The 25724-nt window shown below is 43.4% G+C and overlaps 1 protein-coding gene across 2 annotated transcripts in view; it reads left to right on the plus strand.

Annotated features, from left to right (window-relative positions):
• The first annotated feature begins 7161 nt into the window (after window positions 1–7161).
• Window positions 7162–25724, plus strand: part of SFT2D1 (SFT2 domain containing 1) — a 51256-nt gene continuing 32693 nt past the window's right edge. The window contains exon 1 of one of the 2 annotated variants that reach the window (XM_083176470.1): window positions 7162–7231. In XM_083176470.1, the coding sequence (XP_083032596.1) occupies window positions 7178–7231 (54 nt within the window). In that variant the 5' untranslated portion in view covers window positions 7162–7177. Of the gene's footprint in view, window positions 7232–22954; window positions 23175–25724 lie in introns of those variants that run through there. The other variant, XM_083176469.1, reaches the window with a different exon arrangement.

The following is a 25724-nucleotide window of genomic DNA, read 5'->3' on the forward strand; positions in this document are numbered from 1 at the left end:
GTACGCTTGCAGCAGGGGCCTGTAACCCTTAAGTGACCAAGTCACCCCTTTAATCCGGGATACAGATTAACTACACAGGTTCTGTGGCAGTTTAAATCGAGGTGAAAGCCATCCCCAGAACCTGTGTAATTAAGATGTGTTCTTGATTATAGGGATGATTTGGTCACCCTATCTAACCCCTGTGTGTCTGTTGTTACCCACTTAGTTTTCTTACTTTTTACTATTGTAAAACACAAATAATTCAGCAGTGCTACATAATAAACAGTAGCCAAAAAAGTCATTAATGATGCATTATGTATACGTACCACTTTCAGCCACCTCCACCTCCTGACGGGGCTCCTCCAGCACAACCTCCACGACCTCACAGGCCTCCTCCTCCTGCACCACCTCACAGGCCTCCTCCTCCTCCTCCTCCAGGTCGACCTCCTCCATCTCCTCCCTGGCCTCCTCCTCCTCCACTTCCTCCTGGGCCTCCTGCTCCTCCACTTCCTGCTGGGCCTGCTGCTCCTCTACTTCCTCCTGGGCCTGCTCCTCCTCCACTTCCTCCTGGGCCTGCTCCTCCTCCGCCTCCTCCCGTGCCTGTCTTGCTCGTTCACGTGCTGTGTAAAAAAAAAAAGGATGAGTGTCAATTAAGGGTCATTATTGTATGAATCACAATCAATAATCATATACAATTACATATTATATCCACATGACAGCATGTCAAAGAGGAAGTAACACACATATAGTGTATGCCATTTTAAACTCATTAACAGCCATTTAACCACATTTACTTAAATAAGTTACTCTGAGCTGTAAGCATTATTTATAACCAACTTTTTATTTTCAGGTGTTTTTCTAAACTTACTTTTCTTTCCTTTATCTTAAACATCTATTCTTTTAATTCTTTTAATTAGCGCTCATCCCCAAAACTATATTTACCTGCTAGAATCTATTGAGCTGCTTTTTTATCCCACTCCAGCGCAGTGAAAAAACACCCCATTTTTAGTAAATAAGTTACGCTTGCTATAGCTTGGCATCGCTGAGCTGCCCTTCGCATTACTTACTGTATGCAACTAATATTGCCACAAATAACCACATCACCAACACATACAAAACAGACAGGGTGAAAGAAGTTGGAAAACCAATATACTCACCAAACATGGCTGAAAACAACAGGTGAAATAGTGTGCAACAATATACAGTTACACATATCTCTACAAGGTACTAAATTAGACAGCCTTATTGGTGTGACACCAATACACCACAAACATACAAAATAGTGCAATACCATTTCCCATTATTAGGCCATGGTGCCATGTAAACACTTACCTTATACCGGCCCACACTAGAGATCTGGATTCAAATGTACCTAGCATCAAGCCAGTATTTAGAGGCCTATCACATGTCATTTGGATGCAATCAGTGATTACTATTGCATGTGTTGTGGACTGGATTTAAATATGGAATGAGATGCTGCATTGCTTGCGATTCATTATTAAAGAAGTAGATAACTACAAAGGCACGTCTATAAACGACTGTATCTATAGAGAAAAAGGGATAGTAAGGTATAAACCACAAATTAATGTGATCAAATGTCTAATTGATAAGAATGATTATAAACATAAATGAGCACAAAGCACTTTAAATAAATTGATAATTGATAGCGGGTAGTATACACTGAAGCGGTCACATTTATTGTTATAGTAATACAGGTGGACATGTATTCAAAATGGGAAAATAAAACTGATCAAAATCACACAATACAGAGTAAGATGAAATATCTGTTTGGCAATTTGCATGTAATGTATTTCTGGATAGAAGATTATAACATTATGTATAGCGATTAGGATGACCTTAACGTGTTAATGTTTGTCATTGTGTAATTATGTATTTGTATGTTGCTGGGTTTTTTTTTTATATGTTTGTATGCATGTTACAAAAAAATGCAAATAAAGACTATAAAATAAAAAAAAAAATAATATGGAATGGGTTAGTTACATTTGTTGTACATACAATACAAGTGCACAGTACTAATGAACATTCACATATAGCATTTATGTCTGCCAAAAGTTGTAGCTGTTCATTGGTGAAAAATTCTGCCATTGAGTACAAAATCAGACTTGGAATGGACGCCTGGTTTTGTACAGTATCTTTCCCGCTGGTATGGGCGTGGCGTTTGCGCCGCACAAACACCATGGTGTACGCAGCCATACGGTACGCTGCCGCACAGAACGCAGGGTGGGGGTGATGTACGCCAATTAGATAAATGGGTATATATAGGTGTGCAAGAACAACTAGATTGTGCTGCAAACATGTCTGGGTCACAATCAGAGGGAGAACAGGAGCATCAGCTCCTCTTAGCTCAGCTGGACTCCATCACCTCCAATGTGCACCTGATTACAAACCAGTCACTGGGAGGTCAACAGGCTGCAGGCCCATCTTCTGCAGGGCCATCTTCTGCAGGGCCATCTTCTGCCTCAGCAGAATCATTGGGAACACAGCAGGTGGCTTCACAAGAGAGTAGCCTGGCCAGCACTTCAAGTACAGCAACAGGTAGCCGTGGCCGTGGGCGTGGCCGGAAGAGGCCAACAGAGGAACCAACCACCAAGAACAAGGCATTCCAACCGGAGGAACTGCAAATTCTTGTACCCCGTGCACGGGAAATGATCGAGTTGACACAGCTGAGGTTGACACCCACAATGAGATGGAAGATTTGGGAGGACATAACTGTGGAGATTACTGCGGTTGCTCCACAAGTTCGTGAGGCAGAGAGCATGAAAAAAAGGCAAGTTCAAGTGTGTGAAATTAGAGTTGACCAATACCAGTAATGTGTTTATTAGAAGGTAGATGCAATTGTTAAATGGCAGGTCACGTTGCTAGGAGCAAAAGACATGATTGCCATGTCACTTATTCAATATATATTATACGGTGAGTGTGAATGTATGTTCAAGGTGATTATTTTAAACTTTAAACTAATGTAAGTTATGTGGAATGAAGCAGACTTAAAAATCTGTAGCAGATAACAATGCATGCTAATTCAAACGTCAGGGGTGACATGTAATAATATTTACACTTTGGTTGCAGGTGGCATGACTTCAAAAGCAACCTCAAGAGGAAACTGACCGCACGTTGGGAACAGTGGAAGTATTTGCGGCTGAACTTGAAGGTAATTTGTTAGCATGGCATAAGTTCTTTGTAATAATTTTCTAGGAATGTGTTGTAATTGTACGTTTCTCTTTCAGCACCATCTCCAACGTGCGGTAGTGATCTTCTTGAGGAGGAGGCGGAGGAAACAGTGCCACCTGCCACACGTGACAGCCATGTGCAGCAGCAGCCAACGGCCACACAGGATGTGGACAGGTGGTTGCAGATGCTTACCAACATTCACCAGCAGGGTAGAGTTAGCATCAGAGCGGCTGATTAGGACCGAGGAGGTCATGCAAGCAATTGTCGGCACCCAGCAGGCAATAGCTGGGAGCCAGCAGGCAATAGCTGGCAGCCTGCAGGTGATGGCTGATCAAGCCGTGCGGCAAAATGACCTCCTCCTCCGCCATAATGAGCTTGTGGCGGAGCTAATTACCACCAATAGGGCCCTATTGTCAGCCGTTTCTGGTGCTTTCCCAACACCAGCACTCCCTGCTGGCGGAAGAAGAACACCATCCCCCCCTTCAACATCATCTGCTCCACCAGACCCACCATCACAACGTGGCCGTGGCCGAGGAGCTGCTGCACGTGGCAAGGCCCCTACCAGGGCAAAACGGTCACGCAAGTGAAGTGGCCTCCGCATTAATCTCGCCCTTATGTCGTCCCAAATCTTTCATTTTGCTGTGTATGTCAGCTTCATGTGTGCAAACCCAATCCCGTGCAAAGGGTACCCAAATTTGTGGTGCCTTCGGTTGGAATGTTTTGGTTGGTTGCCCTGTTGCCCTCTTTCTGCTACCATTACTGGCTGCTGTTCTTGAAGTGTTGGTCCTATACTTTTCTTGTGAAGCCACCTGATGTGTTCCTAATGATTCTGCTGTGGCTATGTATGAAATGATAAAAAAAATTTACATTTTTGTTTTCATTGCAAATTATTATTAATTTACTTCCAATTGAAGCTATGAAAAGAGTGTAATTAATCAGTAATGAGTAGAGGAGTGGATTGTATTGTGTTCAGCTGAGAGTGCTTCAGGTGCGGGCGTACTAATTGGGCGAACCGAATGCCTAGCACATGAACAAGTTCTCTCCGCAAAGTAAAACTTGCTTATGAAGACCGCATATTTCATGCGTGTTGGTTCGTTTGCAGTCGGTGTGCTGTCTGAATGCACGCCTACCACAGTTCATGCACTCCCTCGTGTACGCCCATATTTACGCCCAGTTTTTCCCACTTTGAAACCACGCCCTTGTGTAGTTCCGAATGACACCCATATTACGCCCATATTTCCTGAGTCAATTCGGTGCACATTTCTGTACGGTATTAGTGAGAACGAGTACGGAGACCATGCGTGGCACATGCGCATTGCGTTGCCTACACATGCGCAGACGGCTAAAACGCGCCCTCCGAAAGAATTTGGAACGGACCGCACCGACCAGAATAAGGCCCTATGTTTCCAGAAAAATAGTACTGTTAACGGGTATTGTGAATCATTCTCCATTGTACTACTTTGTACTGTATTTTTGAGACTGCAATACATATCTCATTATGCTTACATCACTCTACATCATCCATTGGTTTGCTCATTTAAAATAACACAGCTAGATCATTATACATCGAAATAACCAAAACAAGACTCACTTGACACATGAGGACAAAGCACTATATACGTCCTTTTTCCTGTCAAACCTTGTTATATTTTACAATATATAGTCAGGTTGCTGGCTAAAGAATGCAGCACTTTTCATCTGCGCTGTGACTGACATAATCTGGTTGGTTGCTATGGGCAACATCCAATCTTCAATAGAATGGCCATTTTAGGAAATTTACCCGAGTCTCCCTTTAATAAAAGGGTAACAATTCTTTGTTCATCATTTATAAACACTATGGACAAACCTCCCAACATTTGCCAACTGAGATTGTCGCACAGCGTTGCCGTGCGCCTGTCCAAAATGGGGGAATGGCCTCACAGAGGGTGCTGCAACCACAAGCCAAGCCCCCGTTTTCCATCACTATGGGGGTATGGCCAGTGCTATGAGAGCTGTTGACCATGCCCCCAGTCCCTCTGTCTCACTGAATAGAGCAGAGCAGTGGCAGGCAGGGCGGACTACCAAATACCCCCTCCACACCACCACCACCACCACCGTGGAACACTGCTGGCCCTGAATGGAACAGGCCAAAAAAAAAACAGGACTGTCCCACGAAAAGCAGGATAGTTGGGAGGTATGTATGGGCACCTTCAATCTTAACTTTGGAGAGCTTTCTAAAAATCTAAACAAGCTCAGGTTCTTCACCTATTCATGAAACACTTTGGAGATAGCTGGTTTGTTTTTAGGAAAAATCTCAATCAAAAGAAGATCGACCACAGAACTGACTATAGAATTATTAGCTCCATAAGAACACGCGTTAGAGGGTCCCCGTGGGTCTCCATCACCTCCTACGCTCAGGAGCCTGCTGCTGTTGACAGTTGCAGTGACTCCTGGGCTCCTCCTCCACTTCCCTGCACTCAGATGGGTGAAGTTGGGGATGGCAGTATGCTGGTAATAGGAAGGAAAGAAGCCCATAGGCATCTATAGGGTAATGCCAATTTAGGGAAACTTTGGCGTTACCCTTCACATTGAAAACTTGGCGCCGAGGCCTGATACATATGAAAATGTGGTAAATGCAGGTTTTTACCTCAATTAATACATCCTGCCCTTTGTCAGCATAAGTTGCAAGGAATAAATATACAATGGACATCATATGTACTGCTTTTGATATGAAGTGTCCATACAAAACTGGATGACCATTCTTCTTTATCTCAGTGGAGCAAGGTAGGAAAACTTTTTTTATGTACCTCCTAAGCCAGTTGTATTTGTAATGTGCGAAGAGCAAATATGGACATATTTGTACTAAAAATTTCCATTGCTTTGAATGAAAGCCGTTGAGAGTGTGGTGCAGCAAAGAGCTTCATGCTAATCAGAAGCTCTTGTGAGAACACTGCGTATTTACAATGTTATACCCCTTTCACACAGAAAATGTAATTCCTGGGTAAGCAGTTCCACCCAGGAATTTCATGAAATATACGGGTCATTTTTATGTGTGAAAGGTCAATCCTGATCTTAATCTCTGGGTCTCCGACTCTGCAAATGACCAGGGTCAGAGACCCGGATTTAAAATCCGGGTTGACACTTTCACACAGGTGAAAAATCCGTGTAATAGAGCAAATTTCCAGGTCTAAATTTTACACCTGGAGATTTGCTCTCCTGTGTGAAGGGGGTCTGACAGCAAACGTACAAATAAAGCGTTTCAAAAGGCGTGTAATTGACGGGTTATTCGCCCGTCGCTGTGTGAAAGCAGTATTAATGTCTTTCTCTACTAGGCGTGAAGTTGAAACGTGAGTTGCTGCATAGCAAAAGAAGAAATACAGTACAAGTAGAAGGGCTACTGGGGTGTGGTATATGGTCCCAACAGTAGGGATCCCGACAGTCATTAGCCCAACATCCCGATCCCGACTGGCCGGACTCAGACAGCGGGGCGAGCGCAACAACTCCCCTTGCAGGCGCGCTGCGCTCGCCACCCTGCAGTCTTGCCACCCTACGCTCGCCACCTATTCTATTCTCCCTCTATGGGGGTTGTGGATCCCCATGAGGGAGAATAGCCGGTGGCCGTCAGAACCCCGAATGTCGGGGTTTTGACTGTCGGGATCCCGACATCGAGGTAATGACAGTCGGGATCCTGACTGTCGGGAAACTGTCCAGCACCCGTCTACTGGACTAAATACTATGCATATCATGATATCAGCAGTACAGATGGGTTAAGTGTCATAACCAAAAGTAATTTATTTTATTAACAATATTTGGAATTTCCTTAATTTAACCCAAAATCCCCGGAATTTTGAACATAATTCCAGTACACTACTGTTTTTATGGTTAAAAAGTAGAGACTGTAATTCCTTCTGTATTTCGGGGAAGAGAATAATGCTGAATGCAGATGAGCTTACATTAGCTGAAATACGGTGTTCACTGACTCATGTTACAAAGAAGGGGAGGACTCAGGGAAGGGCAGGATGACTACTGAATGCAGTGTGGAATAAGACAGGAAGCAAAGTGCTTTGCCATGCAGGAATCACAGGTGAGGTCTCCCAAAATGTACATTGTTAACTCTTCAACAAAATCTAATGTCTGCAGTCTCTCTCATTACATAACAACATGTGCATACTTTTCACCTATTTGAAACAAGTTGCAATCATGCTTTTGTGTAGCGTACTATACCGAGGTTGGTAGTGTGGTACTATACCTAAGGTGTATATTTTGTGATATGTCTGTTTATATAATTATTTTGGTGTAGAATTAGCTTAAAAATCTTAGTTGGCTTTTTCCGAAGTACATGACGAGATTTTTTGCCTGGGTGTGTCCACATACTCATATTTGTATGTGAATATATCATAAAGGCTCTGCTTTGCTGTGTGACTTTTCTATTCTGTATCATTTGTGATATCCTTCCATACTGTTCCCTTTAGCACACTGTCCATAAGCAGTGAGGAGGGCAGATTCTAATTTTGCTGGTATAAATGTTAGACATGATGTATTGCTATAGCAACAGTAGCTGTAGCGATACATGACGTCTAAATTTTGCTCTTCAAGATTAAAATATGGCTTCGTCGCAGATCAGGTGCAGGGTGCTATAGTGAACACTACTTCCAGTGTACTCTGCCCAATTATTAAAGCATTTATTTGGTGCTCTAATAGTAAGTCTCTATGTTTATTTACATACTCATGCCTACTCATCAATATAGAGTCTCTGACCACACTCCTGTGAAATGATTTTGCTCATTCACACTATTTGTTTTTCATGGTATCTGGTTTGAGTCATTTATCTTAATTTGCAAGCAATCGCTTGCTTTACTTGTCATGTCATGTTCTGGCATAATTATTCAGTCTCCCTGGTGATCACATGGCCTCATACAGAGATGTATGGTAAAGCAATTGCAACTGCAAATCGGGTTTTTACCACATTTTCATACAGTATGTAGGAAAATCTGCACGCCGGGTTTTCACTGCGGAGGGTATCCCATAGAAGTTCCCCTTCACTTTTGGCCACAGTGTTGTGCTGCCTGGACCAGTGACCTCCTCCTTCCTGCACTATACATCCTCTTTCGGATGCAGGGAGGAGGAGGAGGAGATCCCACTCGCAGCAGCAGCAGTCAGCATCATCATCAGCACCGGGTAAGGGAGGGAGGGGAAGATGCTGGAGAGCCGCCAGGGACCTGCTGCACATTGCAGGCGCAACGCAAAGGACAGCTCTTAACACAAGATGTTACTGCATCTGATCTCACCCATAGAATTGGTTGCTAATAAAACAATTATAAAAGTTCTAAGTAGCCATATGGTGGCACAGCATAGCCGCAAGAAGTAAGACGCAAGAGACATTATGCCTGCATACGGAATCGCAGTTTAAGACACTCCCTTACATGGTTGAGATACGCCTACTTTTTTATGCCACTCCCAAATGGTCCCTGACTGTTAATCACTTTACAAATCCATCATCTGTGTGCGCTGGTTGTACCAGCTACAAAAAGTGAGTGAGTGGAGAGTGATAAACAACCAGCTCCTGTCATTTTTCAAACCCAGTCAGTAACATGACAGTTAGGAGCTGATTCTTTATCACTCTCTCTTGATTATATAAAACAGCCCTGTTGTGTTTTTTGTTTTTCATGAAATCACATACAGTAGATCCATGAACTTATACTGTAAATGATTTCTAAAGCGCTCGCAAATTTATGTTACTCTCAGGTGACTCAGATTTGCGGCGTCCTGGTACGTGAAGAGGGCGGGCAGCTGACATCCGGTGATGTCAGCTGACACCCCCCCGGCTCCCATGTCACGGCTGAATTACCATGGGGACGCCCAGTGTTTTCATGGGGATGCCCATGAAACATTGGGCGTTCCCATGGGCGCGACTCATACCCCCCCCCCCGCCCTGCTCTTTGCGAAAGGGCCAGCGAATTATCAATTTGCTGCGTCCGTTCACACAAAGAGCCTGCGCATAAACAAAAAATTGCTGCATGTGCGAATGCGCAGGGGAGCGATCAGGGCCGGTGCAAGTCCCCCGCCCGCCCCAGGCAAAAAAAACCCCCGCCACCCGCCGGGGGGACGGTGCGGACGATACTGCTGGGGGTGTATGTGTGCGGGGGTGCGATACTGCGATGCGGCACGGGGGGGTGTGTGCGGGCGATACTGCCGCGCTGAAATCCCCCCAGTGGGAAGCGGGCGGTGCGCTGCGTGGGGGGGGGGCAGCGTTAATTAACGGGTGGGATGGGGGTCAGGGAGGGAGGAGGATTACAGACTCACCTGCTTTCTGGTACCTCTCTATGGTACCTCGGCGGCTAAGTACCGCCCTCCGGTGGCACGCGCCCTAGACAAATGCCTAGTCCTGCCTAGTGGTGGCGCCGGCCCTGGAGCGATCAGAGTAGAATTCCCTCCCATATCTACATGATGTGACCCTAGCAATCACCCTGCCTAAACATTTTATAAACTAGTAAGACTTGTACAATGTAAACGTCAGGGAATTTAAAATACCATTGTAAAAGTGAAAATGAAATATCAATGTTTAATTCAGACTGTCAGAAAAAACACCTCATAAAAGACAGTAGCAATCTAAAGTATAAACAGAATTTAAAACCGTCTCACACCAAGCATTTAAACTGGCATGAAAGCAAATTGCAGAATCAATTTCCGATTTTCAATGTGTACTTATAATTGACTATTGACCATGTGAGTTTTTAGATACTTTCCCAGATCATTGTTGCAGAAATTCTGTGAAATAGAATAGCATATTTCTTAGTGGTGGAATTGTGGAGAATTAAATTAACTTGGGGGAAAAAAAAAGTTATGGATGTCTGACATAATGGGCCTTAAGCTGGGTACATATCTATACAATCCCTGTTTTCTTGGGACCGTTCGACCGACCATAGCTGCGTCGGACCGTCCACAAACTACAGCCGATACACGCGTACACACCTGTACAATTTTACTTGCGACGTCCGATGTACTCCTGTCCAAACAGTCGCAAGAAAAAGATTAAACCACCGTACACACTCTCTCGATTTGGGCTTTTGACACAATATATATAAACAAAATTATCATAATGGGCTGGGTTAAGGGCATACCAAAACAAAGAGGCATGAGTACAGAACTTAAACAAAAGTAATTTCATTTTTTACATCAGTACTGGCTGCGTATATAGTGCCTCAAAGGTGTTAAACTGCGATAATTGCTGCAGTATGATATTGTAAGTATATAGTAATATACTGGGGTGAGTCACAAATAATGAACTACACTAGTTGCTGCAGTGTAGTATAATAAGTACATTGCATTCAGAACGCACACTTGAATAAATCTTGTGTGGAGGTGACAGGATTTAGTAGTTCACAGAGCAAGCCCACCTCCTATGGCATGGAAAGGGTGTAGACCATAGGAGGTGGGCAAGCTTTGTGATGGTATGGTAATCAGAGTAATATGCCCTAATACAAACTGCTATAAAGACGGGATATGCGACTACAGTCAGTTTGTGGTATCTGTCCATAGTCACCCTGGCAAACTGACTGTAGTCCCGTCTTTATAGCAGTTTGCTGTATCTGTCCATAGTCACCCTGCCCTACACGGTACCCAGAAAGTCACAGGAGGCAGTGCAGGGCTTTGGGTGATATATGATGTCAGTGCCAAGCACACAGTACAGGGCAGAGCTGGTATATGATGGTATGCGACTACAGTCAGTTTGTGGTATCTGTCCATAGTCACCCTGGCAAACTGACTGTAGTCCCGTCTTTATAGCAGTTTGCTGTATCTGTCCATAGTCACCCTGACCTACACGGTACCCAGAAAGTCACAGGAGGCAGTGCAGGGCTTGGGTGATATATGATGTCAGTGCCAAGCACACAGTACAGGGCAGAGCTGGTATATGATGGTATGCGACTACAGTCAGTTTGCGGTATCTGTCCATAGTCACCCTGGCAAACTGACTGTAGTTGCATATCCCGTCTTTATAGCAGTTTGGCACTCCGTGTGTGTCACATTATCTAATGCATATTGAAATGTTAGCAACTGTGCCTTGATATCCTTAGCCCTTTTAAGGGCTATTGCCTGTCTGCTTGTGCAGCTCAAATTCCTGTCTGTTGTGACAGCCTGCACTTACTGTATATATCATGAGCAGCGGCTTCACTATCTGAGCCGCGGCTCCGTGAACTACATTAACCCTGTCACCTCCACATATGATTTATTCAAGTGTGCGTTCTGAATGCAATGTACTTATTATACTACACTGCAGCAACTAGTGTAGTTCATTATTTGTGACTCACCCCAGTCTATTACTATATACTTACAATATCATACTGCAGCAATTAACGCAGTTTAACAACTTTGAGGCACTATTATAGTGTACTATACACTACAGTCACAAATATGGGGAGAGGTAAACATGGGGAGAGGTGATCGCTTCTTGTGCTGTAGGAGAGATGATGGAGCTATGGAACACCCACATAGGCGTTCTAGCTTTGGCTGTATAATCGCAAGAATGGCCAGCATATCGATCGAACGTGCGTACACACTGCACTTTTGTTCCGATTTGGGCCCGTCCTGTTGGAAGAAAATTAAACAGCACTGAACCTTCGACCGACTGAGTATGGATGGACAAGAACGTTTTTGGCCGTTTATCGATCGTACAGAGGGAGTCGGGACAGCGTACACACCTATACAATTGAACAGCCGTCCGACCCAGAACGGAAGAACGGCCCGACGATTGTATGTATGTGTACCCAGCTTAATTCTAGTTCACTCTTTCTGCCAAAATCCTTCTTAGATGGGCAAAACCATGTGCACTGCAGGTGGGACAGATGTAACTTGTGCAGATATAATTAGATTTGGGTGGGGTTTTACTTCAAAGTGAGATCTATATTGCAGTGTAAAAATAAAGCAGCCAGTATTTTCCCTTCACAGAAACAAAATAACTCACCCAAATCTAATTCTCTCTGCACATTTTACATCTGCCCCCCTGCAGTGCACATGGTTTTGTCCATCTAAGAAGGATTTTGTCAGAAAGAGTGAACCAAAATAAGGCCCCATGTGCACTGCAGAGGGGCAGATGTAAAATGCGCAGTGAGAATTGAGGGCCCTACACACATAGCGATGTGTGTAGGGCGACCTAGCTATGCTAGGTCGGGCTGTGCTGCACCGCTATCGCATAGCACACAGAGCTGACAGCCCACACACAGAGCGAGCTGTCAGCTCTGTGTGCTAAGTGAGCAGACAGCGCCAGTGTTCTCCGGTGGGAGAACCTTGCAGATGCCGAGATTGATGGACACTGTCCATCAATCTCGGCCAGCGATAAAGACGAGCGGGGACGCGCATTGCTGCCGATATAGTCCCCACACACACACCGAGGTGAGGGCATTTTCTAAGGGACTTTGACAAACTAAGCAAAATCGCTTAGAAAAGGCCTTAATATCGGCATGTGTGTAGGCCGTATTAGATTTGGGTGAGTTATTTTGTTTCTGTGCAGGGTAAATACTGGATGCTTTATTTTTACACTGCAATATAGATCTCACTTTGAAGTAAAACCCTACGCAAATCTAATTCTCTCTGCACAAGTTACATCTGCCCCCCTGCAGTGCACATGGTTTTGTCCATCATATATTTCAGATTTTTCTGTCTGATCTATCTGGTGGGAACAAAAACATGGAAATGTATGGGAGCATATGACAATTAAAAATTTCCACCCAAATGCAGGAAAACAGAAAAAAAATATATGCTTTGATAAATTTGTTATATCAGAATGATTTAAACAATTTGTCTGACTGATCACTGTCTGTTTTCAAGCATTTGGGAACAATGTTTTGATTGTCATTTGCTCCCATAAATTTCCAGGTTTTTGTTCCCACCAGATAGTTCAGACAGAAAAATCTGTACGTGTGTAAGCACCTTAAGAAGGATTTTATCTCTCCTTATCACCCTTGCATTTATCTCTTGTTAAAGCTTAATACTTCTGCCCCATAAAAGTACATCTAATTTTATGGCAAAGTGCATGGATTTGTGAGCCAAAAATGCAGCACTGCTAGGGTGCGAAAAACTGGGAAACTGAGCCCTGGTCTAAAACCCCATACACACTAGATCAGTGGTTCTCAACCTTGGTCCTCAGGACCCCATACAGTGCACGTTTTCCAGGTCTCCACACAGAATCACAGGTGAAATAATTAGCTCCACCTGTGATCTTTTGAAATGTGTCAGTGAATAATGAGTGCACCTGTGCACCTGCCGGGTAACCTGGAAAACGTGCACTGTTGGGGGGTCCTGAGGACCAAGGTTGAGAACCACTGCACTAGATGATGGGATCTACCGCTGATATCGGCAGCAAGCCCGAGTGAACGATATATAGCGCATACACACTGAACGATATTATTAACTATAATGTTCGTGATGCCACCCGCCCCCCACTGCTAACATGCCTTGTTGATGATATAGTATATATATCTTTTAAACAGTAACTATGTTCAACGACACCTAACCCTAGGTCTCTGCCACTCTAATAATTACTTCAGTGTCCTGTCCGCTGATGCAACTATATTTATTTACCATGTACAGTACTTGTCCTCTATTGCCTTGTACTGTAAAGTCATTATTTCTTGCTTTTGCTCATTTATGTATAGTTCGGTGCTGCAGAATGCTTGGGGTGCCATATAAATAAACAATCATTTCTGTGTTATCTTTCAGTCTGGGATGCAGTTCAAATCCCAGTAGTCAGAATCCCGGCGTTCAAAATCCCGACGCCAGAATCCCGACCGCCGAAATCCCGACACTTTCTCCCTCTGTGGGTGTCCACAACACCCAAAGAGGGAGAATAGATTAGCGAGGCACCGGGCCTGCTGCGTGGCGAGCGCATCGAGCCCACAAGGTGGGGCCATCCACGTCCCCCTTGTCGGGATTCCGGCGTCGGAATTTTGAACGCTGGGATTCCAACCGCCGGGATTTCGTTTCAGTCCCTTCAGTCTAACTACAATGGGTATTTTAAGTATATCCTAAAACGGCATTTGATATTTCACATGATAATTTTAGGAGTGGTGAAATGTGCTGGGTGGGCAGTCTCAGTACCTGTGCATGTAAAGAAGCAATGCAGTTCTTTAGCTTGCAGTTTGTTAATGCTTGCTGAAAGCTTTATTTGGATCTGTCCATAGATTCACGAGTCATTGGGAAGAATGTGAGGCCAAGCCTGACATGTTGCCTCACTCCTCACCACTGACCCACAGACTGCAGGTGCTCTGAATGCCAACCGTTGGACATGGCAGTGTTAGAAAAAAGTTTTTTGATCCATCCGATCTGTAACAATTGCCTAAAAAATGGGACTTTAATTTGCAAATAAAGGGCTTTAATTGGATAGCCCGATAATGGCAGTGATTGCTAAAAACACTTATTGCAGCTAATACCTATCCCCCAAAAATGGCAATTATAAAATCTCTATAGGCAGGAGACACATACTGTGAATATGCTGCTGTTCAGATGGCAGGTTGCTTGTAATTGAATCGACCCTTATTGGTGTGATGCATAGTGCCCACAAGATAAGCGTAATTTACACTCAAGAAAGGGCACAAAAAATCTATAATGAACTATATAGATCTTGAGATGGGCATGGCCCTACATAAGCAGCATATGTGGCCAAGCATAAAGCCCCATACACACTAGGTGAAGGGCCCTTCTGAGTGATATCCTGTACATTGTTAATGACCCCCTCCCTCTTCTGAACATGTACAGATGAGGGAGGTCCTTATTAATGACAGCCATGCTGCAGTATGGCCGTCGCTCCCCCTCAAACCCCCCTGCTAACGCTCCCTATCCCGCTGGCATCAGCAAGTATGTAAGCACTTGCCAATGGTGGTATCCTGCCGAGCCCCAAGGACTTCAAACTCTGCCAATAACGGCATCTGCGGAAATCTCATATTGCGTAGGGGCTTAGATCAGATACACTTTTTATTGGATTTGTATCTATTTCTTTTAAAACCTCCTTTGTTACTAGGCATCAAAACAATTTGGAAAAAAACCTCTCTATTACAGCAGAAACAGCTCTACTTCCCTACATACATAAATAAAAAAAACTAAACCAGCATGCAAAAGAATAATATATGCCAGAGAAATGCAAAAGGCCCCTCACAGTGTCAGCAATACAGTCACAATCAATTTATTGCCGTTCACTAGTGTTGGTGACCATCTTCATCATCATCATGGTCATCATCATCAGTGTATGTGAACGTAACAACATTAAAGTTCCATGGTTTTCTTAGGGGTATATAGATCTTTTCTGTGATACATTACCCTTACTATACTTGACATATGTTAGAACTACCCTGGCCCAAGCAGGTGTAAATTACAATTACATAAATAGGTTTGTAGCATGTGCCCGCCAACTGTTCTGAAGGAGCATATGTATGTAGACAGTCATAATATCATTATTTATAACATCAACATGAGAATGACCATTTTTACATTCATTATGTAGTCAAGGCATGTCCAAACTATGGCCCTCCATCATGCCTTGCCACAGTTTTGCTATTAGGGAATGCTAAAACTATGACAAAGCATTCTGGGATGTCTAGCTTCACAACAGCTGTAGGGCCACAGTTTGGACATGCCTGATGTAGTCAGTTATGTAACGTCAATATATAGTCTCTGGTGCCCAAGTGGAGACTAATGTGCAGCGCCTCCAGTGGCATCTCGAGGTCCTGATGGTCATCTAACTGTGACTTCCAAATCAGGCCTCTGATGCTCTGATGAGCAATTATTCCCAATCCTGAACCCTACCATCCCTCTGGTACCTAACCCTAACCTTAGGTGGTCAACAGTCAATAGGTCGGCCACTATTGTTGGACAGGCAAAAGGTCTTCACTTGAAAAAAGGTTGACATGTATTAGCTCGACGCAATCAAAAGGTTGACACAAGCAATATGTTGACATGGATAAGGTTGACATAAGTTTTTACGTTTTTAAGTTTTTCTGGTGTCTATGTCGACATAAACACTGTAAAAGTATCACTTCGTTCGCCATGCTTCAGGCACGGTGCCTCACTATGCTCAGCAAACTATCATAAACTCACTCTATGCCCACTTGGATAGTAAATTGTGAAAAACCACTTTTAATTTATTTTTATGAAAAAAGCATGGCAATCTTTTTCATGTCAACCTTTCCCATGTGAACCTATTGCTTGTGTCGACCTTTGAACATGTCGATCTAATGCATGTTGACCTTGACATCTGCATGACTGCATCCCAGCCTCACGTAGCCTACGTCTAGTCCTCCCAGCCGTAACCTAACCCTATTGTCTAAATTCTAGCATATGTAGACTGAAACTATGCTGCACAAGCCTGGGCAATGCTCCTCACCCTGCATCAAGCCATAAAGCATTTTATGTTTTCAGTTCAGCTATAACTTGTGGTGTTCTGTTATCTTTGTTATAGAGAGCAGCGCCCCCCACAACACTGATAATAAATTACAAGTGATAACGTACTTCCTGCATTTTATATCATAGATGGTTACATGTTTTTAACATGCAATATCATTTATATATATTTCTAGTGCCATCTGTTGGCAGCAAGTTAAACTACATCTACTAGCTTTGGAAGCATTTGCTCCGAGGGGGTTTACACTGCCATCTGTTGGCAGCAAGTTTAACTACATCTACTAGCTTTCGAAGCATTTGCTCCGAGGGTGTTTACACTGCCATCTGTTGGGAGCAAGTGAAACTACATCTACTAGCTTTCGAAGCATTTGCTTTGAGCGGGTTTACTGGTTATATACATTTAGGTACTCATTAGACATGTAACATTTCAAGAATTACTCATCAATTAGACACAATCCAATAAACTCCTCAAGGGAAATTTGCATATAAAATTGTATAATTACAGTAATGTTACACTTCTGACATAGAACTCATGATCTCATTCTAAATGGATACTTTTTCTATGTTTATTTTGGGGAGCATTTTGTTTTGTATTTTATTCGTTATTGCACAATAGGTATTTTTAAAACTTTTTGCTAAATAATATTTAGCATACTTGCCTGAGGAGATTAGTAGTTATATTAATATTTCCATTGCATTTAATTATACCAATAACTGGGTGATTGGACAGCAAGATGAATCATTTCTTTTAGATAAAAACCAAACAGCAATCGGGCGGAGTCCGTATGCTGGCCACAAATCAGACCAACTTTCCACCAACCATCCAACTAGTTGGTTGGATGGAATAAAAACCTAATACTGGATAGGAGCAAATGTCATTTGTAATTAAGTCATTTGTTCCTAAACCGGAAAATGGACAACTGTCACTCAGACACAGGGGTGTAACTAGAATGATGCGGATTGTCACTAAAGTGCTCATGGGGGTGCAGAAGAATGAGTGAGTGTAAGAGACAAAGGGTTTTGGGGAGAGAGAAATGGGTAGAGGGCTTCATGGAAAAATAGGGAGTAAGGGAGAAGGGAAAGAGAGAGAGAGAGAAGAGCAAGAGAGGGGGATCAAGAGAGAACGGAAGTGGGAGTGAGATTGTCACCACCACCAGAACACCACAAGAGAAAGGACATAGGCTCACGCAGGCTCCTTTTTCTCAAAATCCTACAAACAATTTGCTCGCAGCACATCAGTCTAAAGAGACCGTAGATCCTGCAGAAGGGGACCTACAGAGGTATAAAGGAGCCCCTAAGGGTTACCAGTATAGATGGCACTGTGTTCCTCCTACTTCACCCCCCTACAGTGTTTTAATTACCTTTCGTTACAGGTCACGGTGCTGCTATGTACCTTTTACTTTTCCCACTCGCTCCCCCACCCCACCCAGGACAGATGACACTACCTCTGTGTCTCCTCTCCATCAAATCTTCACGCTGTTGGCCTGGGTCTCCGCGCTGCCGGGTCTCCAACACACCACCCGTTCTCATCACCGCCAAGCCTGGTCACTGCACCACATATAAGAGCCGGAGGTTGCTCCAGCGCTGGGTCTCCTCACTGCCATGCTGGGTCTACACACCGTATTTAAGGCCGGATGATGCACAGGTCAGGCGCTTCTACAGTGCTGCTGCTGCACGCTGTCACTGGGGCATTCTTGGGATAACGGCACTGCCATCGTGCCAAAAGGGTGCAGAGGATTGCTAGCTTGGCCTCGGGCCCCCCGAGCCACCGGGCCCCATAGCAACTGCACCCCCTACACCCTGTATTGTTACGCCACTGCTCAGATAATGTACTGTAGTTGGACCTATTTGATTTAAACAATTTCATTGAATGTTTTTGTCCATTCTCCTGAGTTTGTGAGCAAATTGATTATTGGCATTCGCCCCCATACAGTACCAGATTTTCAATCCAACCAACCAACTAGTTGGAGGAAAGTTGGTCTGATGTGTGTCCAGTCTTAGTAATAATGGCTAGATATACTCATATAGATATTATCAACCATTCGTCTATATACTAAATATGTGACTATGTTTTTATACCAAAGAAGGGGGATATATATATATATATATATATATATATATATATATATATATATATATGTGTGTAAAAAGTATGTAATTAAAGAGCAACTCCCAGTTAGTTTACTGGGAAACTAGTTTATGATCATGGTTTAAGGAGGAGAGAGCGCTCAAATTCTAATTCATAAATGAAGATTTATTTATAAAATAGAAACAAAAATATCCAAAATTGTATCAGCAGCCAATACACAACTTTAAATAACACATTTATCTATTAAAAATAAATTAAAATTAAGCAAACCCAGTGTATTTAAATGTTATTATAGATTACCAGTCCAGCAATTTTTGAGTGTCCAACGCTATGCTCAACCTCCACAAATAATGATAAGATCACTCCACTGAAAATATGCCAATTGAGGAGAAATTTATATCCAAGCAGTGGTCGCCAGTTGTTCAGTGTAACCCAGGCAAAGTTATTTGTATCCACAAATGGGTATATATAGATGGAAAGGCAAATTAGCACAGTTGCCTGGCTTATGCTGCTTTTACATTGCCTAAACGTTTAAGACACAGTATTTCAAAATGGTATTTAAAACGGGTCTGAGCCACCTAACCCCTTTCACATTGCAGGTGAAAACCATTTACAAAAGCATTTAATACCATTCACACATTCAACCCGTTTAACCCCCAAGGAACACGTTTCAAGCCATAGAAATAGAGCCATTCACACTGCCAAAAAAACGGCTCTGAAACGGGTAGGACACTGCTTTTTAACCGTTTAACAAATACCAGTATTTCTTAAACAGTTAAAGCACCCTGGAGATTTCACACTGCAGCTCAACCCATTTTAAAAGGCAAAAAAAATTGGGCAATTTACAGTTTAAGAGCTGCAGTGTGAAAGGGGTATTAGTCGGCTTCTGCTCCAAGATGCCTCAAAAGCAGGGGCAAACACAGGATTTTCAGAAGGGGGTTTCCAGAGAGGGGTAGAGCAAAGCATGGAGATGGACACTTAGGTGACCCAGTATATGCCGGTCAGTTAAAGTATTATAGATAGACCAAATGTATATAAATAATAATAATTATATAAATATATATACATAACGGCATAGTAGACCCCTGGGCATAGCACTGTATTGGGGCACCTACCTATCCTCCAATGGTAGGGGAGGGGGGTGCTATGAGCGGAAGCTTTGATGTCCCGCGGGTGGTAACGAGTATTATATCAACCGCTCAGCATGTATCAGTAATTTCCACTAATTACCCCTTTACTGCACAGATGGTGGGAGAAGGGGGCATTGGGCTGAATGAAGGGACCCTGATACATAACTTCCAGGGTGGTAGAGGATGTTTACTATGCAGAGGAGGGGTGTATAGTGGAGTGGCCTTATTATTCATAATTTTCTGGTGGGAGGACAGCTTGCTTGACTGCCGATATCTCCAGTTCCTGGAAATAGATTTCTTAGATTTTAATGGAATTAAAAACTAGAGAATCCCACCTACCAAATTGGGGACTAGGGGATCAGAGTTCAGGAGGCAGAGCAATCTGCCAATCAGTATATAAAACTACATACCAGGTGTGTGGAGCTGGAGCAGTAGCTGCTGGAAGGCTGATATCTCTGGTTCTGGGAACAGTAGAGGCAAGCTACTAGTGTCCATCAAAGGGGTAGAGTCACAGTCAGAAAAACTCTTAGTCAGACAGAAACTGAAATATCTGACTGGGAGAGTAATTAACAGGCTTGGATGGGGACCACTGCTTTGAAGTCAGTTATCTCCGGTTCCCTAGGGCCGATTTTTAAATTTCTTGTACCCATGGAAAGAGGGAACTCTCAACTTTCAGACTAGGTCCCTTATATTCCTGGGGGGGTTTCTGGGTACTCAGAACCCCCCCCCCCCCTGCGTGCGCTACTGAATAGTGCTGGTATAGTGTACACCGTGCAGAGTATCTGATGTTCCAGCATTAGCATCAGGTGTGATCATTGGCTAGAGCAGTGGTATACAGCTGAGCAGATGTAACATAGGGCCTTATTCTAGTTCACTCTTAGAGGCAAAATCCTTCTTAGATGGACAAAACCATGTGCACTGCAGGTGGGGCAGATGTAACATGTGCAGAGAGAATTAGATTTGGGTGGGGTTTTCTTCAAAGTGAGATCTATATTGCAGTGTAAAAACAAAGCAGCCAGTATTTACCCTGCACAGAAACAAAATAACTCACCCAAAGCTAAATCTCCCTGCACATGTTACATCTGCCCACCTACAGTGCACATGGTTTTGTCCAGCTAAGAAGAAATTTGCCTCTAAGAGTGAACTAGCATAAGGCCCATAGTAACATAGTAATTAAGGCTGAAAAAAGACGTTAGTCCATCGAGTTCAACCTATCTAATACCATGTTCTCATTGCCGCCCCTGCAAAATCCCGGGTATTTCTTGCCGGATTTTTGGCGGGGCACAGAGCTTGTCAGCTCAACAGACCCCCTTCACACTGCACCTCAGACCCGGGAATTTCCCGTGTCTGCCCCTTTCACACTGCTTTCCATGGTCTGCCTTCCAACAAGGGTGTGGAATGTAATAGCAGCTGTGATTGGGTGTTGGGAAATTTGTACAAATTGCTGTGATAGGCTGTTTAAGGGCAGCTTTTATTGGCTGGCTAAAGATGATGTCACATATCACATGATTACATCCCCCAATGAGCTCGTTTTTGTGTGAAAAACCCGGGTCTGTGCTGTTCACACTGCCATACACCCGTGTATTACCCAGGAAAAACCCTGCAAAAAAAACAGGTGTAATTGCAGGGGCATAACACCAGGGAAGTTCACAAAGATCCTTTCACACTGAGAGAGGACACAGGAATTTTCAGCTTGCCCCGGGTTTTTGAGGCAGTGAAAACGGGGTATTAATTGTAACTACTGACTTGAATAAGTCATATCTATAGGATTCCCTTAGTCGCAAAAAATGCGTCCAGTTCATTAAAAGTAGTTGCTGTAATCACCCCCACCGGCAATTTCACTTCCAGAATTTGACTGCTCTAATGGTGAAAAATCCTCTTCTTAATTCAGTATGGAATTTATTTTCCTCAAGCCTCAGTACATGCCCGCGTGTCTTAAGTATAGGCCTGTTAGTGAACAAATCATCTCCCAGTTCCATATGATTCCCAATCCTGTATTTGATCATACTAATCATATCACCTCTCAACCTCCTTTTCTCCGCTGAAAACATATTCAGCCTGGTTAACCTATCTTTGTATTCTAGTGATTCAATACCTTTTACTAACTTCACCCTTCTCTGTATCTGTTCCAATTAATTTATGTCCTTCCTAAGGTGCGGTGCCCAGAAGTGAACATAATACTCCAAGTGTGGTCTTACCAATACCTTGTAAAGATGCACTATCACATTGGCATCCCTTGAATCCATGCCCCTTTTAATGCATGCCAGTGTCCAGTTTGCTTTAGCTGCTGCACTTGAGCAGTGTGCACTATTAACCAATTTCTCATCTATGATGACCCCCAAGTCCTTCTCTACAGCAGAATTCCCTATAATAACTTCATTTAGCCTATAAGTAGCTTGTTCATTTTTGTTCCCATAATGAATTACTTTACATTTTTCAACGTTAAACTGCATTTTCCACCTTTCCGCCTACCTTCCCAGTTTATTAATTGTCACATTGTAGTGTTTCCACATCCTCTCCTGAGTTAATTTCCTTACTCAATTTTGTGTCGTCTGCAAATATTTCAATTTTACTCACTATGTCACTTCCAATATCATTAATGAAAATATTAAACAAGGTGGGAACCATGCCACCACCCTGGGTCCACACCACCACCTATTACCTTTAATAAAGTTGTGAAGCGTAGCGAGCAACCAAGCCCGAAGCTTTGCGAGCAAAGTGAGCACACAATGGGACGATGATGCTTAGAAGCACTACGTAAATTCCGTAGCATAAGCGGTGGCCGCAAAGATGAGAAATTACCGATTTTTTTTTTTGCAGCACTGATTGGCTACCCGCCCACCTCCAGGGTAATGTACCAAAAAGTGGAAAGAGATAAAGTACCAGCAAGTCGGTTCCAAAATGAGTTGGAACTGGTTGGTACTTTATCTCTCTCCATTTTTTCACACTCCAAGGTGGTGAAGTATAACAGTTTAATATAGAAAAGTAATAATTATTTGTTAATCTGCATGCATTACTCAATGGATTGGATCTTATGCTGGGATCTTTAGTGCCAGAACAATATAGTCCAGAGAAACGAGTTTCGAATTGTCGAATACCTAAAATATCCTAAACAACGGAATAGTTTCACTTTAGCATTCCCGGATTAAACATGGCGGCCGTGGCGACAGCAATCCCGGAGTTTAGAGTCACGTGTTGCCATAACCACCACGTGACGGGACGCAGGGAAAGTACTAGCTGCTGCGCAGCGGTGACAGCGGTGGTGAGGGACTCGGGGCTGCCGCCAGTGCGCTAGTTGTCACCAGAGTGTCTGTGCACAGGGAGTGGGAGCGACAGCTGCAGCAGCGGGAGGAAGCATGGATAAGTTGCGTAGGGTCTTGAACGGTCATGAAGACGAGGAGCGAGGTCTGACAACTCAGGTACAACCATGGCCCAAGTTACTGCTGCTTCTATTTGTTTAAGAAGTTTACAATGTAGCATTTCCACACCTGACACTTGTTGCAATCACGTAGTGTAACTTCAATGCCGGATGTGCAGTGCTGTGTGTGTCTGATAATAGGAAGTTCCTGTTTTGACATAGAATGCTCCAGCAATGCATGGCTATTTGTATGAAATACTGATTAACATAACAACATACGGTGTAGGATGTGAGTAAATTTGTGCATTTAGAATAATATGTTTATTCATTCCTTCGTACATGTGACATTGCACATTGTGCTGATTATAGCCATTGTTTATAGAGCTTCTGTGTTATATCGACAATCACAATGTTGACAGTTATCCTGCACCATAATGTCAATGTTGATAACATTACAACATTCATTTAGGCCAGTGTGCAGTATCAGTCTGTGCCCCCTTTCTGACTAGGAGGCAGTGACAGTGAACAGGAGGTATTAACATTGTGGTGTACATCCTGAAATTTCTCCATTGTGAGACGAATGAAGGGATTCTATCTAACCACACATCATATCGATACTTATATACATTGTAAGCTTGCAGCAGGGCCATCCTACCTCCATGTCTGTTTGTTGTTACCCAGTTTGTTTTATTATTGTCTACAATTGTAAAACGCAATGGAATCTGCTGCGTTATATAAGAAACTGTAATTAAATACTTATTGCATATGCACTAGCATGATTAGAATCACATGAGTAGAGCTGTCCTTTGTCATGCACTCCAGTTCCTGGACATAAGGGATTTTGACCATGGAGTCCATTTGCGCATGTGCAGAAGGTCCCATCGGCCACATGGCATGATGGAAGGGATCCGATCCCAACACAGTGCAATGCGTTAAGAGACCCGTAGCCTTTTTAAGGTTTGCTTTTCTGAATTAGCACTAGGTGGTGCACAGATCTCTGGGAACATACGGGGGTTATTCTGGTTGAGTCCACCAAACCTGGCAAGGGTGATTCCCTTGCAGGGCCTGCAAATGGATGTCACACAGTAACATCCTTTCACACCTTGGGGGATCCCCCCCACATCATTCGATGGTCGGCAACCATCGTATGATGGTGAAGGTGCACACATATAAAAGTGACTCTCAAGTGGATGCTCGGGAGGAAGTGGGAGGGCATGTTGAGTCCCGATGTCGCTCCCGCGTCATCGGGACTCAACGTTCTCATGGGAACACCCATGAAATGCTGGTGGCCTGTCCTGCCCCTCCACGCCCCCTGCCCGCACACATTTGTGCGTGCGCCCGGCGAACACCCTGTTCATCTTGGTGGCACACACCCGGTATTTGCACATGCGCAGAGATGCATCTGCACACCATCGGACACCTTGCGAACGAAGGGGTTCAAACGAACAGACCTGAAATAGTATGGCTACCATTTTCCCTACTGCGCATGCACAAAATGCCTAAAAAATGGCTGCTGTACCAGCTTTCAGGAGTCCTGTGCACTACCTACTCAGAGTCTCCATTGCTGCAGGACTCCGGAGAGGTAAGCATTGAACAATTGGTGTGCAGTGTGGTTACATACTGCATCTGTTATAGATACACCAGGGCATTCATCATTATGGCGGCGACACGCTGACTACATTTCATTTATAGCTATGTTTTTGTTACTCTGCCAATGTTGCATACACAATGTATCTGATCAGTCAACTTGTAAAACAAATATGTTACTTCTATTGATACAGAAATGAACATCAATTATGGTATAGGCTCCAAGACCAAATGTTTCCTTTGATGGCATATTAGCTTGCATACACAAGACCTTAAAGTGGCCAGGCACACTCCTTTTATGCATTGTACTCAGAATGCCTCTTTAGATTATTGTAAATTACTGGGTGATCACAATGTTCACCTTTGAACAACCGTATTTTTTACATATAGTTCAGTTTGCATGCTGCATGTATAACTATTTGTACACACCTATTGCATATGACTATATAGATAATATGTGTGCTAAAAGCGCAATATACATAGATATGTGTTCCCACCCCCACCACACTATTCTCAAAGCTGGAGGCAAAACTCTTACTGCTACAGTGAACAGTGGAAATACAGGATCTTCATTGAAAAACCGCTTTAAAAAACAAATCAAAGAGCTAATTACATACATTGTAATTGTAAAACACTTTCACACTTAAGAAGTGAGGTTATTCCAAATGAAGCCTTTCAGTCTGAACTCTTGCACCAAGGATAGAGTACATGATTATGATGATTACTGCTTTCCCCAGTGAATGGATAGGGTGGTATGGTCACATAGATGCAGGCAACTTTGAGTACAGGGGAAGTCCCACATTTATTTTCTGCCGTGTCTGTAATTAGTTCTTGCTGCAGTCGACTGGGTGCCTTGGTTTCTTTTTTTATTCCAACCTGAAGGTGTGTATACGCGTATCGATTTACTTTTGATTTCCCCTATTCCACCCCCTTTCGATTTGGCCTTTGCTTTCAGATTTAATTTCACATTCTATAAGCACTTTTGCATTCGATATCGAATTCAATTTATGCCGTGTTCTCACTG

Source organism: Crinia signifera, chromosome 3, assembly GCF_055691185.1.
Source record: "Crinia signifera chromosome 3, ASM5569118v1, whole genome shotgun sequence".
Classification (NCBI taxonomy): Eukaryota; Metazoa; Chordata; class Amphibia; order Anura; family Myobatrachidae; genus Crinia; species Crinia signifera.